Source organism: Oryctolagus cuniculus, chromosome 21 (assembly GCF_964237555.1).
Source record: "Oryctolagus cuniculus chromosome 21, mOryCun1.1, whole genome shotgun sequence".
Classification (NCBI taxonomy): Eukaryota; Metazoa; Chordata; class Mammalia; order Lagomorpha; family Leporidae; genus Oryctolagus; species Oryctolagus cuniculus.
Genome location: NC_091452.1, coordinates 26,922,264 through 26,936,013, shown reverse-complemented (window position 1 = coordinate 26,936,013; position 13,750 = coordinate 26,922,264). Strand labels below are relative to the sequence as shown.

General features: G+C 61.0%; 3 protein-coding genes across 6 annotated transcripts in view; 1 reads left to right on the top strand and 2 right to left on the bottom strand.

The window, feature by feature from the left end:
* Nucleotides 1–525: 525 nt before the first annotated feature.
* Nucleotides 526–1,949, bottom strand: TSSK2 (testis specific serine kinase 2). Its single transcript, XM_002722587.5, has one exon. It carries the CDS (start codon nt 1,814–1,816, stop codon nt 752–754), a length of 1,065 nt encoding a protein of 354 aa, XP_002722633.1. The 5' UTR covers nt 1,817–1,949; the 3' UTR covers nt 526–751.
* Nucleotides 1,950–7,688: 5,739 nt separating this feature from the next.
* Nucleotides 7,689–9,145, bottom strand: TSSK1B (testis specific serine kinase 1B). Its single transcript, XM_051837257.2, has one exon. The coding sequence runs from the start codon at nt 8,984–8,986 to the stop codon at nt 7,883–7,885; it is 1,104 nt and encodes a 367-aa protein (XP_051693217.2). The 5' UTR covers nt 8,987–9,145; the 3' UTR covers nt 7,689–7,882.
* A 2,291-nt stretch (nt 9,146–11,436) lies between these two features.
* The window catches only part of DGCR2 (DiGeorge syndrome critical region gene 2), an 83,519-nt gene continuing 81,205 nt past the window's right edge, over nt 11,437–13,750 (top strand). Inside the window, exon 1 of one of the 4 annotated variants that reach the window (XM_051837253.2) lies at nt 11,437–11,814. In XM_051837253.2, coding sequence (XP_051693213.1) covers nt 11,736–11,814 — 79 coding nt within the window. In that variant the 5' untranslated portion in view covers nt 11,437–11,735. The remainder of the gene's footprint in view (nt 11,815–13,750) is intronic. The other 3 variants (XM_051837255.2, XM_051837251.2, XM_051837252.2) reach the window with 3 other exon arrangements.

Genomic DNA, 13,750 nt, shown 5'->3' with positions numbered 1-13,750 from the left:
CTCAAGTGCTGGGCCTGCATATGGGAGCTGTCACCTAGGAGCAGTGGGTGACCAGAGAGGAAGCGCAAGACCCTGGGCAGGGTGCCACCCCTGACACTGCCGAGTGGGGCTTGCAGGTCCACAGGGTGGAGAGGGCACAGGTGAAAGGTCTCAGCCCTGGGGGTCAGGGTCACTGGTATCAGACGCCCTAGGGTGCTGCCGAGAAGGACACTGGGAGAGCGGCTGCGTGAGGGCGCCGGTCAGGGTTGGAGTGGGCCGCCCTTTGCCGTGGCAAGGGAGAGGCACGGAGCTGGCCAGCTTGGAGGCGCTAGGGACAGGCAGTTCCAGGGAAGATGCTCGCAGGGCCTGGCAGGTGGACTCCGACACCGGTCCCTGCCTCGCCCACAAGGCCTCCCGCTACGTCATGCCTGTGCCCGGGCAAGGCTCCCTGGCCCCCTAATGCTGGATGGAGACCCCTCCCCCACGCCGCAGAGGGGGCGGTTGCCTGAGTCCTAGAGAAAAAGACTCCTCACTGGGCACTTTGGATGCTTTGTATACACTTTGTGGTTTATTTGGTGATCGGCAGTCAGCGTCTCCGCGACTGAGTGGAAGAAAGCTAACAGAACGTAATCAAAATAGTGTTTTAATTGACGAATTTTACTTGTTCCATGCACCTGTGCCTTCTTCCGCTCCTATCTGCCTCCTTGGTGTACTGGAGTGCACACTGCGCGCCACACACCCCCGCCGCCGCCCCCGGGCCCTCTCGCCACCGTTAGGTGCTGGCTTTCCCCACCTCGGCTCCGGAGATGTGATGGTCTTTCACCCTGGAGGTCTCGGCCAGCCTTTCCTCCACCTTGTCCTCCTTCTCTGGCATCACCAGCAGCCGGTGCTGGGTTTTGGCGCCCAGCTTGTGCTCGGGCCTGGAGGCTTGGCGGGCATCCAGTTTGCACTCGGCCCGAAACTTGCCCTCCCCCTCCCTCTTGAAGGAGGCAGAGGACATGGCCTTGGGCTTGGGCGGCTGCAGCCACGAGTGGCTGAGGATCTCGTCGATGTGCAGGCGCCGGTTGACGTCGGGCTGCAGGATGCGGTAAATGAGGTCCTTGCACTCCCCGGTCAGGTTCTTGGAGCGCGGGAAGTCCACGCGGTGCTCCTTCTGGATGCGCAGCATCTTCTTGATGTCGGAGTCGTCGTAGGGCATGGAGCCGCACACCATGATATAGAGGATGACGCCCAGGCTCCAGATGTCGTAGACCTTGGGCTGGTAGGGGATGCCCTGCAGCACCTCGGGGGCTGCGTACGCCGCCGACCCGCAGAAGGTCTTGCTGAGGATGATGCGCCCGCTGCCGTCCCGCAGGCAGCGCTTGGAGAAGCCGAAGTCGGACAGCTTGATGTTGAAGTCCTTGTCGAGGAGGAGGTTCTCGCACTTGAGGTCCCGGTGGACGACGTCCAGGTCGTGGCAGTACTTGACGGCCGAGGAGAGCTGGCGGAACATCTTGCGCGCCACGTCCTCGTGCAGGGCCCCCCGGCACTTGATGAACTCGAGGAGGTCGCCCTGGACCCCGAGCTCCATGACGATGTAGATGCGGCCGTCCGACGTCTCGAAGATCTCGTAGGTCTTGATGATGGAGCGGTGGTTGACGGTCGCCAGGATGTCCATCTCCCGAGGAAGGAACCTCTCCACGAAGTCAGTGGGCGTCTTCTTGCGGTCGATGATCTTGACCGCCACGTTGAACTTGAGGCGCTCGGAGTAGGCAGACTTGACTTTGGCGTAGGAGCCCTTGCCCAGATTGATGCCCACGATGTAACCCTTCTTCCTTAGGACCGCGGCATCGTCCATGGTGCCCGGAGCGGCTGGCGCCGCTGCCCCTCTACATCCCCTCCCCGCCTGGGCCAGCGGGCATTGTCCTCGTTCGCGCTGCAGGGAGTCGTCTGGCTGGGCTGGGCCTGGACTCGGAGGGGTGGAACGCTCGGCATTGTCTCCAGGTGACTTCAGCGAATGAAGTCACAAAGCCAGGCTGCCTGGAGTGGGGACTGGGGCTTGAGGGGAACGGGGCCCCTGGAACCCTGGAGGCCAGGCCAGCCCAGCAGCAGTGCCTGCTCCCCGCCCGCTTCCCGCCCGGTGGAAGGAAGCCGGCACCCTGGACTGTGGTAACCTCCCTGCTTCTTCTTCCTTGCCATGGCTCCCCATCCGCGAATCGGGCCCCCAGGGGGCGGCATCTCAGGGCCAGCCACGGTGCCAGTCCTGAGCCCGTGTCCCTCTTCTGGCAGTGAAGGCCGACCCTGCATTATTCCTTATCCTGCTAGGTTTGATTTCCTGCAGCCCCTCTGCAGTATGGACACCCTCGGGGCCGGTGTCCTTGGAATCTCATGGTGCCTGCTGGGAGGGGAAGGTGTGCCCTGGTCCAGCCTGATGGATGGACAGAGGCTCTTAGCCCGGTGGACAAGAGTAGCGCAGTGTTGGGGGGTGGGCAGGAGCTGGTGGGAGGTCTCGGGCAGAGAGCTAGGGAGATGGACAGGACTCTGTGGGGGAGGGGGAGAGATGCAGCGGGTGGGCCTCTGGGGTCAGAGAGGAAAGTGGAGAAAAGGCCCCAAGTCAGGTGCACGTGCCAGTGAATGTGCAGGTCTTGGGTGTTGATGGGGCCCGAGGGCTGGCCGCCTCCAGAGCATCAGCCAGGTGAGCAGCCAAAACGCCTGTGTGAGACGGGGCCCAGGGGCCTGAATCCTGTCCGTTTGGCCCTCTGAGGGGCCTGGGCAGGGACTGCCCAGCCTTGCACGTCATTTGCATCTCTCAGAGCACCTTTTGCACCTGGAAATGGGAACATTCTCTTTCTGGATTGTGCATGTGTGTGCGTGTGCATGCTTGCACATGCACGTGTGTGCATGTGTAGTGTGTGTGTCTATTTTCCTTTGGAAATGTGGCACTCTGTGTGTGTCCCCTTAGCCCTTTGGAAGTGCTGGTGTCTATGGTCCATCACAGACCATCTGTGCCCATGGCAGCTGGGCAGGAGGTTTAGGAACAGAGAGAAGACCCATGGCATGTGGTGTTGGGGTGGGGGTAGTTATAGGAGGTTTCAAAGCAAAAGTGATGTTGGTGCTGTGTGCACGGGATCAGCAGGGCCCTACTAGGTCGATGGGGCTTGGGAGAGGGGAGGGCAGTGAGCCATCTGACCTCTTGGCCAGAGGCCTGGCCCTGTGGACACACCTGCAGCATGCAGGGTGCACCCTGTGTCTGGTGGCTGCAACGGAGGATTTCGGGAGCCGGACAGCAGACTGGCGGTGAGGCTGAGAGGAGACTGTGGGTGGGCCGAGGTGGGCGTGGCCCCTCAGGGACCACCTTCCAGCAGCATACTCTGGTTGACAGCTTCCGCTTGATGCTTCTCTTCCTCCTGGGGCTCTTTGCAGCAGGGACGGCCAGCACTTCACTCCTTTGTGTCCCTGAAGGTTGCTGGCCAGGACTCGGGAGCAGGACCAGCTGGTGTCCCTGATGGCCCCACTTTGGCTGGCTTGGCCAACTCATTCCTCTGGTTTTGTTTCTGGATTCTGCTGCTTCACACCACGCCCTCACCCACCTGGGTGGGACCGTGTGGCCTCTCTGGCTGACCCACTGGAGGAGGCAGGTGTCAGCATCGCACCTGCAGAACCGCTGGAGTATGGGAGCCAATGGCTTCTTCCAGGATGTGCAGGCAGGGCCTGAGGCTCCTGGCGTGCGCATAGGAGGGATTTAGGCTGGACCTGGGACCCTCTGTGGTTACTCCTGGTGCTTCTGTCTTGTGGGACAGGGCCTGCACCTTCTGGGAATCCACTTTGATGTTCCCTTTCCTCTGTAAACGTGGGCTTCTGCCTCCCCAGTCAGCCCACAGATGTTGGAGGAGCACTGCTGACCTGGAGACAGCTGTGCTGTGCGACACAGGATCCTGGAGCTGTGAGGAGCAGGCAGAGCGCCGGGGCTGTGGGGAGCAGGGGAAGCTGAGGAGCCAGCCAGGTAGAGGGGTATGGGGTGGTTATGGCTGTGATGGCCTGAGGCGGTGCAGGGTGCACGGACAGGCCACGGGGCCCCTACTAGTCCTGGTCCTGCTGCCTTTGAGGATCACTGGAGGTGCCTGAGTGAGGGCTGGGCAAGCTGCAGGAGTCACCTGGCACCTCCTGTGCGCACGCCAGGAGCCTCGGGCCCTGCCTGCACATGCTGGAAGAAGCCATTGGCTCCCATACTCCAGCGGTTCTGCAGGTGCGATGCTGACACCTGCCTCCTCCAGGGGGTCAGCCAAGGCCACACGGTCCCACCCAGGTGGGTGAGGGCGTGGTGTGAAGCAGCAGAATCCAGAAACAAAACCAGAGGAATGAGTTGGCCAAGCCAGCCAAAGTGGGGCCATCAGGGACGCCAGCTGGTCCTGCTCCTGCAGCCATCTGGGGAGGAGCAGGCTTCGGGTCTGCTGCTCCATGCGCTGTGGTTTCAGGCAGGCCTTGCACCTTTCTCTGAGCTGCTGCCCACACCCCTGAGGCACGCAGCAGCTTCTGTGGCCTCACCTGCCTTGCACAGCCTCCTGCTTCCTGGCTGGGCCACGCGAGCCACACCCAGGCCCGTTTGCCCTCTGCTGCCCCAAGGACCAGAGTAGGTTGTGCAGGATGAGGGGAGCCCCCCTCCCCAACAGAAATGGCTGTGTGCTCTGGAATCCTGCCCCACTGGGGTTTCTCCTCACAGGAGAGAGGAGCTGGGGCACTCATGGGCCTCTGAGACAGGTGGGGTCTGTAGGGGTGAGACCATGCATTTATTTTTATTTATTTTTTTTAAAGTACTTTAGGGACTGGCATTGTGGTACAGGGGGTTAAGCTACCTCCTGCAATGCCAGCATCTCATATAAGCGCTGGTTCAGTCTTGGCTGCTCCACTTTTTTTTTTTATTATTATTTTTATTTATTTGAAAGAGTTACAGAGAAGGCCGGCGCCGTGGCTCAATAGGCTAATCCTCCACCTTGCGGCGCCGGCACACCGGGTTCTAGTCCCGGTCGGGGCGCCGGATTCTGTCCCGGTTGCCCCTCTTCCAGGCCAGCTCTCTGCTATGGCCAGGGAGTGCAGTGGAGGATGGCCCAGGTGCTTGGGCCCTGCACCCCATGGGAGACCAGGAAAAGCACCTGGATCCTGGCTCCTGCCATCGGATCAGCGCGGTGCGCCGGCTGCAGCGGCGGCCATTGGAGGGTGAACCAACGGCAAAGGAAGACCTTTCTCTCTCTGTCTCTCTCTCACTGTCCACTCTGCCTGTCAAAAAAAAAAAAAAAAAAAAAAAAAAAAAAAAAAAAAAAAAAAGAGTTACAGAGAGAGGTAGAGACAGAGAAGAGGTCTTCCATCCACTGGTTCACTTCCCAAATGGCTGCAGTGGCTGGAACTGAGCCAATCTGAAGTCAGAAGCCAGGATCTTGTTCCAGGTCTCCCACATGGGTGCAGAGGTCCAAGGACTTGAGCCATCTACTGGCTTCCCAGGCCACAGCAGAGAGCTGGGTTGGAAGAGGAATAGCTGGGACTAGAACCGGTGCCCATATGGGATGCTGGTGCCTCAGGCTAGGGCTTTAACCCACGCACCACAGTGCCGGCCCTGGCTGCTCCACTTCTGATCTAACTCCCTGCTAGTGTGCTGGCCCGAGTGCTTGGGCCCCTGCCACCCACATGGGAGACCCAGCTGGAGTTGCACGATTCTGGCTTCAGTCTGGCCCAGCCCTAGCTATTGTGGCCATTTGGGAGTGAATCAGAGGATGGAAGATCTCTCTCTCTCTCACTCTGCCTTTCAAATAAATCAACCAATCTTACAGAAATAATAAATAGCAGTCTACTTTAAAAAATTATTTATTTGAAAGGGAGTGACAGGGGAGAGAGAATAAAAAGAGGAGAGAGGAGAGAGAGAGATGATTCAAGCTGGGTCACTCCCCAACAGCGTGCAACAGCCAGCTGAGTCGGGCAGAATCCAAGAGCTAGGAATTCCGTCCAAGTCTCCCAGGTGGGTGGGTGGCAGGACCCAAGTTCTTGGCCCATCAGGCACTGCCTTCCCAGGTGCATTAGCAGGGAACTGGATCGAGGGCACAGTGGCTGGAACTGGAACTGACACTTCAATATGGGATGTAGGCCCTCAGTACCACAATACCCACCTCGTGGTTTTGTTTTTAGTTATTTATCAGGGCTGGCATCGTGGTGGAGCTGGTTAAGCCACCACTTGTAATGCCAGCATCCCCTGTTGGAGTACTGGTTGGAGTCCAGAGTTCCAGCTGCTCCACTTCCAATCCAGCTTCCTGCTAATGTGCCTGGGAAGGCAGTGCCTGATGGGCCAAGAACTTGGGCCCTTGCTACCCATGTGAGAGACCAGGATGGAGCTGTCTGGCTCCTGGCTTTAGGCTGGCTCAAGACCTGACTATTGTGGCCATTTGGGGAGTGAATCAGTAGATGGAAGGTCTCTTTGTCTCTCGCTCAGTCTCGTTCTGCCTTCCAAATAAATACTTGTGGATTATTATTTGAAAGGCAGAGAAGTGCTGGCAGACAGAGATATCTTATCAGCTGGTTCATTCCCCAAATGCTCACAGAGTTAGGGCTGGACCAGGTCAAAACTGGGAGCCCAGGACTCAATCCAGGTCTCCCAGGTGGGTGGCAAGGATGCATACTTGAACCATCACCTGCTACCTCCAAGGGCGTTCATTAGAAGGAATTTGGACTCAGGATCAGAGCCGGGGCTGCAACCCGGCACTCAGACAGGGATGCAGACATTGCAAGAGACTTCTTAACTACTGTGCTGAACGCCTGACCTGAATCCACAGGTTTCCCGATCATGGCACTTGTGTGAGAAGCCGGGCAGTGGGGTCCTTCCCTTGCCAATGGGAGCCAGGCTGGGTCTAGGAGGGGGCCTCCGGCCACTCTGGGAGGTGATGAGTCAGAGGCAGAGCCCCTGGCCCACGTGGTCAGGAGGTTGTGGGGACAGGGAGGAGGTGAGCCAGATATGGGGAGGGTGAGGACTGCCTGGCACACAAGCACAGGTAAAGCATGCAGCACCCGGCCAGTGGGAGGCGCCAGATGCAGGCCATGCCTGTCATAGACACCCATGGCCACCTTTCCCTTTCCTAGGCATGCATGGTAAGGATGCTGCACCTGTCCTACCTGCCATTGTCAGCTCCTTAGCTCTGGCAGGGGTGACGCCCTTGGGGACAGAGGGGAAGTGACATGTGGTCCAAAGGCCACACAGGCCTGTGGGAAATGCTCCCTCAGGCTGGAGCAGGGCCGGGCTGACCCACTGAGTGCCCAGCTTCTGCCCACTGTAGTCCTCTCCTCCTCCTCCCCCCACTCCTGCTGACCTCCACCAGTAGCCTTGTGGGGCTGGAGGCCCTGGAGCAATGAGGGCAGGTCTGCCTGGTCCCTGAGTCCCAACTACAGGCAGTGTCTGCTCTCACCTGACCCTCCCCCCAACAGCCATCCTGGCCCTTCTCTGCCCCGCCGTCTCCTTGTCCCCTCTGCAGCCCAGCCCCACCTCTGTGGGGTGCCCTCTGGAAGCAGCATCTTTCCCAATGAGCTCAACACTGCCCGCCGCCACTCCAGCTATTCCCCCACCCCTGGGCTCTGCCTCCCCCAGGGGCCTGAAGTCCCAGCCATGGGATGTTATCTCTCCAAAGTGATCAAGGAGCCACAGCCCAAGGCCCTGGAGTGAAGTCAGCTCAGGGCAAAGACATTCACCAGGGATCTGCACTAATATAGCGATTTATTGCTTCTTTAGCCATGTGGGTTTACACCAAGTTCAAAAGGGAGGGAGAAGACTCTGACGAAAATAGCGGCTCGTGGCGGGGCTGTCTTCCTTCTCCGGCTCACGCCTTCTCTGGAGCTCAGGCTGTGAGCTCGGCTTCATTCCCTGCTGGCCCCCTGGGCTGCGGGAGGCTCACTAGGTGTGCGTCTCTGGTGGCTGCGGAGGGGGCGGCGCTTCCTCTGGGTCCCTGGCCGGCTGCTCGCTGGTGAAGCCCTGCAGCTCCGACTGCCTGGGCACTTGCGCCACGTCCTCCTCGGGTTTCGCATCCGGCCGGGCCTCGGCCCGCGACTCCTCCCTAGGCTCCAGCTGCGTGGCCGACTTCTTGTCAGAGGTGGGATCAGGGATCCACAGAGGATCAGAGCCCCGGGAGCTCTCCCCTTCCTTGTTGATGGCTGCAGAGGACATCCCCCGAGCCTTGGGCTGCACCCAGCAGTGGCTGAGGATCTCGTCAATGTGCAGGCGCCGGTTGACGTCGGGCTGCAGCATGCGGTAGATGAGGTCCTTGCACTCCCCGGTCAGGTTCTTGGAGCGCGGGAAGTCCACGCGGTGCTCCTTCTGGATGCGCAGCATCTTCTTGATGTTGGAGTCGTCGTAGGGCATGGAACCGCACACCATGATATAGAGGATGACGCCCAGGCTCCAGATGTCGTAGACCTTGGGCTGGTAGGGGATGCCCTGCAGCACCTCGGGGGCTGCGTACGCCGCCGACCCGCAGAAGGTCTTGCTGAGGATGATGCGCCCGCTGTCGTCCCGCAGGCAGCGCTTGGAGAAGCCGAAGTCAGACAGCTTGATGTTGAAGTCCTTGTCGAGGAGGAGGTTCTCGCACTTGAGGTCCCGGTGGACGACGTCCAGGTCGTGGCAGTACTTGATGGCCGAGGAGAGCTGGTGGAACTTCTTGCGAGCGTCGTCCTCGTGCAGGGCCCCCCGGGTTTTGATGAACTCGAGGAGGTCGCCCTGGACCCCGAGCTCCATGACGATGTAGACCTTGCCGTCCGACGTCTCGAAGATCTCGTAGGTCTTGACGATGGAGCGGTGGTTCAGCATGGCCAGAATCTCGATTTCCCGGGGTAGGAATTTCTCCAGAAAGTCCGTGGGGGCTTTCTTGCGGTCGATGATCTTGACCGCCACGTTGAACTTGAGGCGCTCGGAGTAGGCAGACTTGACTTTGGCGTAGGAGCCCTCTCCCAAATTTATCCCCATGATGTAGCCTCTCCTCTTAAGGACAGCAGCGTCATCCATGGTGCCGGGAGCTCCCAGTGCCTCTGAGGCTGCCCTCTACATCCCTGCGGGACATGGGCCAGCAGCGTCCTCATTGAAACTGTGGACCCAGAGTCCTCTGGGCTGGCCGGGCCTGCTGTCCTTGCCTCCCAAGAGGCAAGACTCCGGGATGGAACATTCAGCCGCCGTCTCCCAGGTGACTTCAGTGGATGAAGTCACAAAGGAGCAGCGCCGTAGGGGAATGAGGCTCTGGCTTTGGCCGCTGGACCTGGGTCCAGGCCCTGCCAGGGTCAGGCCCCGTGAGAAGGAGCAGATGGAAGATCCAGAGCGTGGACAGTGTGGCCTGGAGCCCGGCTGGGGCCTCAGGTAGGAGGAGGAGGCGGTGGGGGTGGGGGGAAGGCTGCTGGGAAGTGCCCATGCTTCCAAACCAGGAAGGGGGGACTGCTTGAGAGGGAGGGTGGTGGGGCCTGGTAGGTGCAAACTAGGGCATCTCAGGAGTCATAGGGTGGTCTATGGGTCAGGGGCCCCCACAGGGAGTGGAATACACTTATTCCACACTCGATGTGCAATAATTGGAGGAGGATTTAATCAAGGGACATGCTTCAAAGGCGGGGCAGTCCGTAAGGAGCCCCAAGGGTAGAGCAGGTGCCCTATGGTAGTAACAGCTTCCTGGCCTGCATGGAGGAGGGACGGAATAGTCACTGGGACCTGGGAATAGTCCAGAGAGGGCTACACCGAGAGCACTGGCCCTCAGAGGAGGGAGGGAAAGAACCAGGCTGCAGCCTGCAGGGACGCCTGGCAGAGCAGAGCAGGGGAGGGGCTGGGGTGCAGAGGGGCCGGACTCCTGGCTTAGCGGTGGCTGCAGTTTTGGAAGCCAGGACTCTGCCCATCTGCTACATGGTTCTGCTGGAACCTCTCTCTTTCTCTCTCTCTCTCTGTGTTTTAAAGATTATTTATTTGAAAGGCAGAGTTACAGAGAGGCAGAGCGAGCGAACGAGAGAGCTTTCATCTGCTGGTTCACTCCCCAACCGCTGAAGCTGGGCTGATCCAAAGCCAGGAGCCAGGAGCTTCTTCCAGGTCTCCCACGCAGGTGCAGGAGCTCCAGCACTTGGGCCATCTTCTACTGCTTTCCCTGGCCATAGCAGGGAGCTGGATCGGAAGTGGAGCAGCCAGGACTCGAACCGGGCATCCACGTGGGATGCCGGCACTGCAGGTGACGCCTTTACCCGCTACACCACAGCATTGGACCCACTGTGCAGTCCTCTTTCCTCACCCAACCTTTGCTGGCCTGCCTCTCTTCCAGTGGCTGTGTGGACAGATGATCGCCAGGAATGCTCTTGGCTGTGAGTCCTCTCCCGGGATCCCACCCAGCCCCTCCCTTGGCTGTCTGGACTCCCAGAGTGGGTCTGGGAGGGTGGTGGTGACGGGGTGGGAATCCTGCTCTGAGCACTGGCAGCTGCTCCTGGGGAAAGGGGTCATTGTTTCTCCTGGCCCATGTCCTGCACCTGCTCCGGGCCACACCCTTAAGGGAAGTAGGAGCCGGAAGGGCTGGCCCAGAGGGAGTGAGTGGCCCTGCACCGCGTGCCTGCAAGAGTCACAGGCTGGACTCCCGGTACCCTCAGGACACTCAGCAGTAAGTGGGCGGGGCTGGCTCTTCCCTCTCTGCACCCCATCTTCATCGTCTCGCCAGGCTTGGACAGCTTCCCCTGAACAGCTTGCTTTCCCTTCCTGCTGCGGACAAACCATCTGCTGTCTCCACTCGCTGGCTGGTCAGAAGACAGGTGCGCCCGCAGGCAGCACCTGGAGCCTTGTTCCCAGAGCCTCGGCGGCCCCAGCACGTTTTGTTCCACGCTGCCCATGCGGCTTCCCCTCGGCCTGCAGCAAGAGCTGGCCGGCTCCCCGTGCTGCCCTCCCCTAGGTCGCTCCCTCATCCGTTGAAACACCTGCAGTTGCGTGCGTCCCTGGAGCCACACCTGCCTGCTCCTTCCACGGCTTCCCAAACCGCCTCCGAGCCTCCAAGACCTAGTTTTCCCCCTTTCTCCTTCCACAGCGGTTCGGCCATCAAGGATCACTTTAGGGCGCACCTTTGCGCCGCTGACCAGACCTGGGACTGCAGGTGGGAAGACTCTTCAAGTCCTGGGGGGGTCTCGCTTTGCCCCCTCCCCTCTCCCACTGCACCCCGCCCCCAAGCCCACTCCCTTCCCGCGTCTGACATTGGGGTTCCCGCGGCCCTTGCCCCGCCCCGGCGCCCAGGGATCCTAGGTCCTCTGGAGGCCCTGCCAGTCAGGCTCCGCCCCAGGTCCCACCTCTCTGCTTAGCCAATGCGCGCCTCAGTCCTTGTATTCCCGCCCACCTCCCCTCTCAGTGCCCGCCCTCTGTCGTCCCGACTCCAGGCCTCGCCCCTTTCGGGCCTTGCCGCGGAGGCTCCGCCCCCGCCCCGCGGATGGTCCATACGTAGCCGGGAGCGCACGAGCCCCGCCTCCCGGCTCGGCGCTCATTGGCCCGCGCCGGCGTCGCGGGCGGGAAGGCGGGGCGGTGCGGGGCCGAGCAGGACGGCCGCCATCTTGCGCGGCGCCGGAGTCGGAGCCCGAGGCTGCGGCCGAGAGTGCGCGCGAGGCCGCAATCGCCCTGCCCCCGCCGGAACCCTCTGCCCATCGCTTCTCCACGCCCGGCCCCGACCCGGCCCCCGGCCCCCCGGCCCCCAGCCCGGCCCGGTCCGGCCTCCCCGCGGGGTCACGCGGCCGCCCCGGGGACGATGAACGGAGGATAAATGGTGCCCAAGGCAGACAGCGGCGCCTTCCTGCTGCTCTTCCTACTCGTGCTCACCGTCACTGAGCCGCTGCGGCCAGGTGTGCGGCGAGGGGGGGTGCGGGGGCGCGGCAGGGGGCGGGGCCGGGGCGGGGGCGGTGACCAGGGCTGGGGGCGACCCCGGACCTCCTTCCACCCGCGGCGACCTCCGAGGGGAGCGTCCGCACCCGGGGAGAGCGGCGTGAGGTCCCGGGCCCCGCAGTCGGGGCTGAGCCGCTCGCCGAGGACGCGGGTTTTCGCGGGCACCCGGCGGGCCGTGGCCTGGGGCCAGCCCCCTCGGCGCGGGACAGCGCGGCCCAGCGCGCTGGAGGAGCCCTCCACTCAGCCTGCCGGGCATCGCGCGCCGGGGGTGCTCCCCGAGGGTGTGACGGGCGATTATTTGGGACATAGAGCCTGCGTGTTTGTAAGCCCTGGTGTTGGTGGGGAATCAGAATCACGGCCCTTTTCCTACCCGTTTCGGGTGCCCCTGCACCACACCAAGAAAACCCGGTTCTCCGGCTCCAGGTCTGAGTGGTCCTGCAGGCTCTGGAGTCCCAGGCAAGCCTGCTTGTACTTTTTAAGGGTGCGCCGGCTTCTATTGCATAGAAAACCAGAAGAACAAAAAAAGAGGGAACTTTTGGGTCAGAGAAGCTGTTTTATAATACATATGTGCACGTCAGTATAGCCATCTTTACACCAATACAGGGAGGAAGTATGATCCTTATATATATATATATATATATATATTTTTTTTTTTTTTTAAGTGGAGGAAGGGTTCCACATAGACACAGGTGCCTAGGGCCATCCTGGAGCCCTGTTGAGCCTGGGGATGGGAGTGTGTGGTGTGTGGACCCCTGCCAGGCCCTTTCCAAGCTCCCACCGACTCTGCACCTCTTGGCCCCAGGCCTTTGTTACGTGCATGGAACACCCAGGTCCTCCCCAGGGCCTGCCTGGTGGCTAGGGCCCTGGGCCCATGCTCAGTTTGGAAAGACTTGGTGAGCTTTTCTGGGCTCCCGCATAGAGCTGCTCGCCCCCCCCCACCCCCCCCGGCTGCTCCCTGGGCAGCCGATGCGCCTTGTAAGGAAGAGAATTCAGGAAACTGGCCACCTGAACGTGCCTGTGCCCACAGCCGAGTGTGGACGCTGCTGTCCTGTGCTGGTTCCTGGGCTCAGGTGGGTCAGCAGCCATGGCGTGCCGTCCTCAGCACCTCTGGTTCCAGGTCTGGCGTCTGACGCGCGGATGGTTGCAGCGACTGGCGTCCTCAGCTCCTTTTGCCTTGTCAGTGGGTTCACAGCTGCCGAGAGCAGTTCCGAGTGCTTCTCTGTGAGTGCTTGCTGCCTGCCCGGTGCGCTAGTTGAGGTTCACGTGAAGGGGACAGACCTCTCTGGGAGAGCCTGAAGCAGAGGCCAGGTGTGAGTGAGTCGTCACAGTCTGTGTGCTGGGCACCCCAGAGCAGAGGCAGGCACCGGAGGTTGCCATCACTGGTACCCGTGATGCAGGGCCAGGGTGTCATGGGAGACCTGTGAGGTCTGAGTGGGATGTGGGGTGGGGGTGGCTCTGATGGAGTGAGCAAAGTGATCTTAATTCCATGGCTTCCCACCTCAGGGCTGTTGGTGTCTTCAGTTGCAAACCCCTGGAGCCAGCAGGGGTGCGGGGGGTGGGGCGCCCCTGGCAGTGCAGGCAGGGCTCCCTGTGGGCCAGGGCATCTCTGGTCTCAGTCTGCATTCTCTCTTTCTGCATCCTGTCTTACAAGCAGGATGCTTGGATGTGAACCTGTGGGGGGGTCCTCTGACTCCTGTCTGATGGGGCCCGGCGACCGTGGGCTGCACTCGGGGCGAGGCCTTTCTGAATGTGGGGCGGCTTCCCTCAGAGGTTCTTTTGCACGCACATTTAGTTTGATATTGCTGGATGGAGGCTACTTTACGTGTCGGGTGCTGTGCCTGCTGTCATCCACCCTCGGCTGGAATGATGGGCACATTGTCTCATTGACCCTCTCGC

What these genes read in the sequence shown, in the direction of transcription:
- TSSK2 (XM_002722587.5), bottom strand. Translation starts at nt 1,816, where the DNA reads ATGGACGATGCCGCGGTCCTAAGGAAGAAGGGTTACATCGTGGGCATC.
- TSSK1B (XM_051837257.2), bottom strand. Translation starts at nt 8,986, where the DNA reads ATGGATGACGCTGCTGTCCTTAAGAGGAGAGGCTACATCATGGGGATA.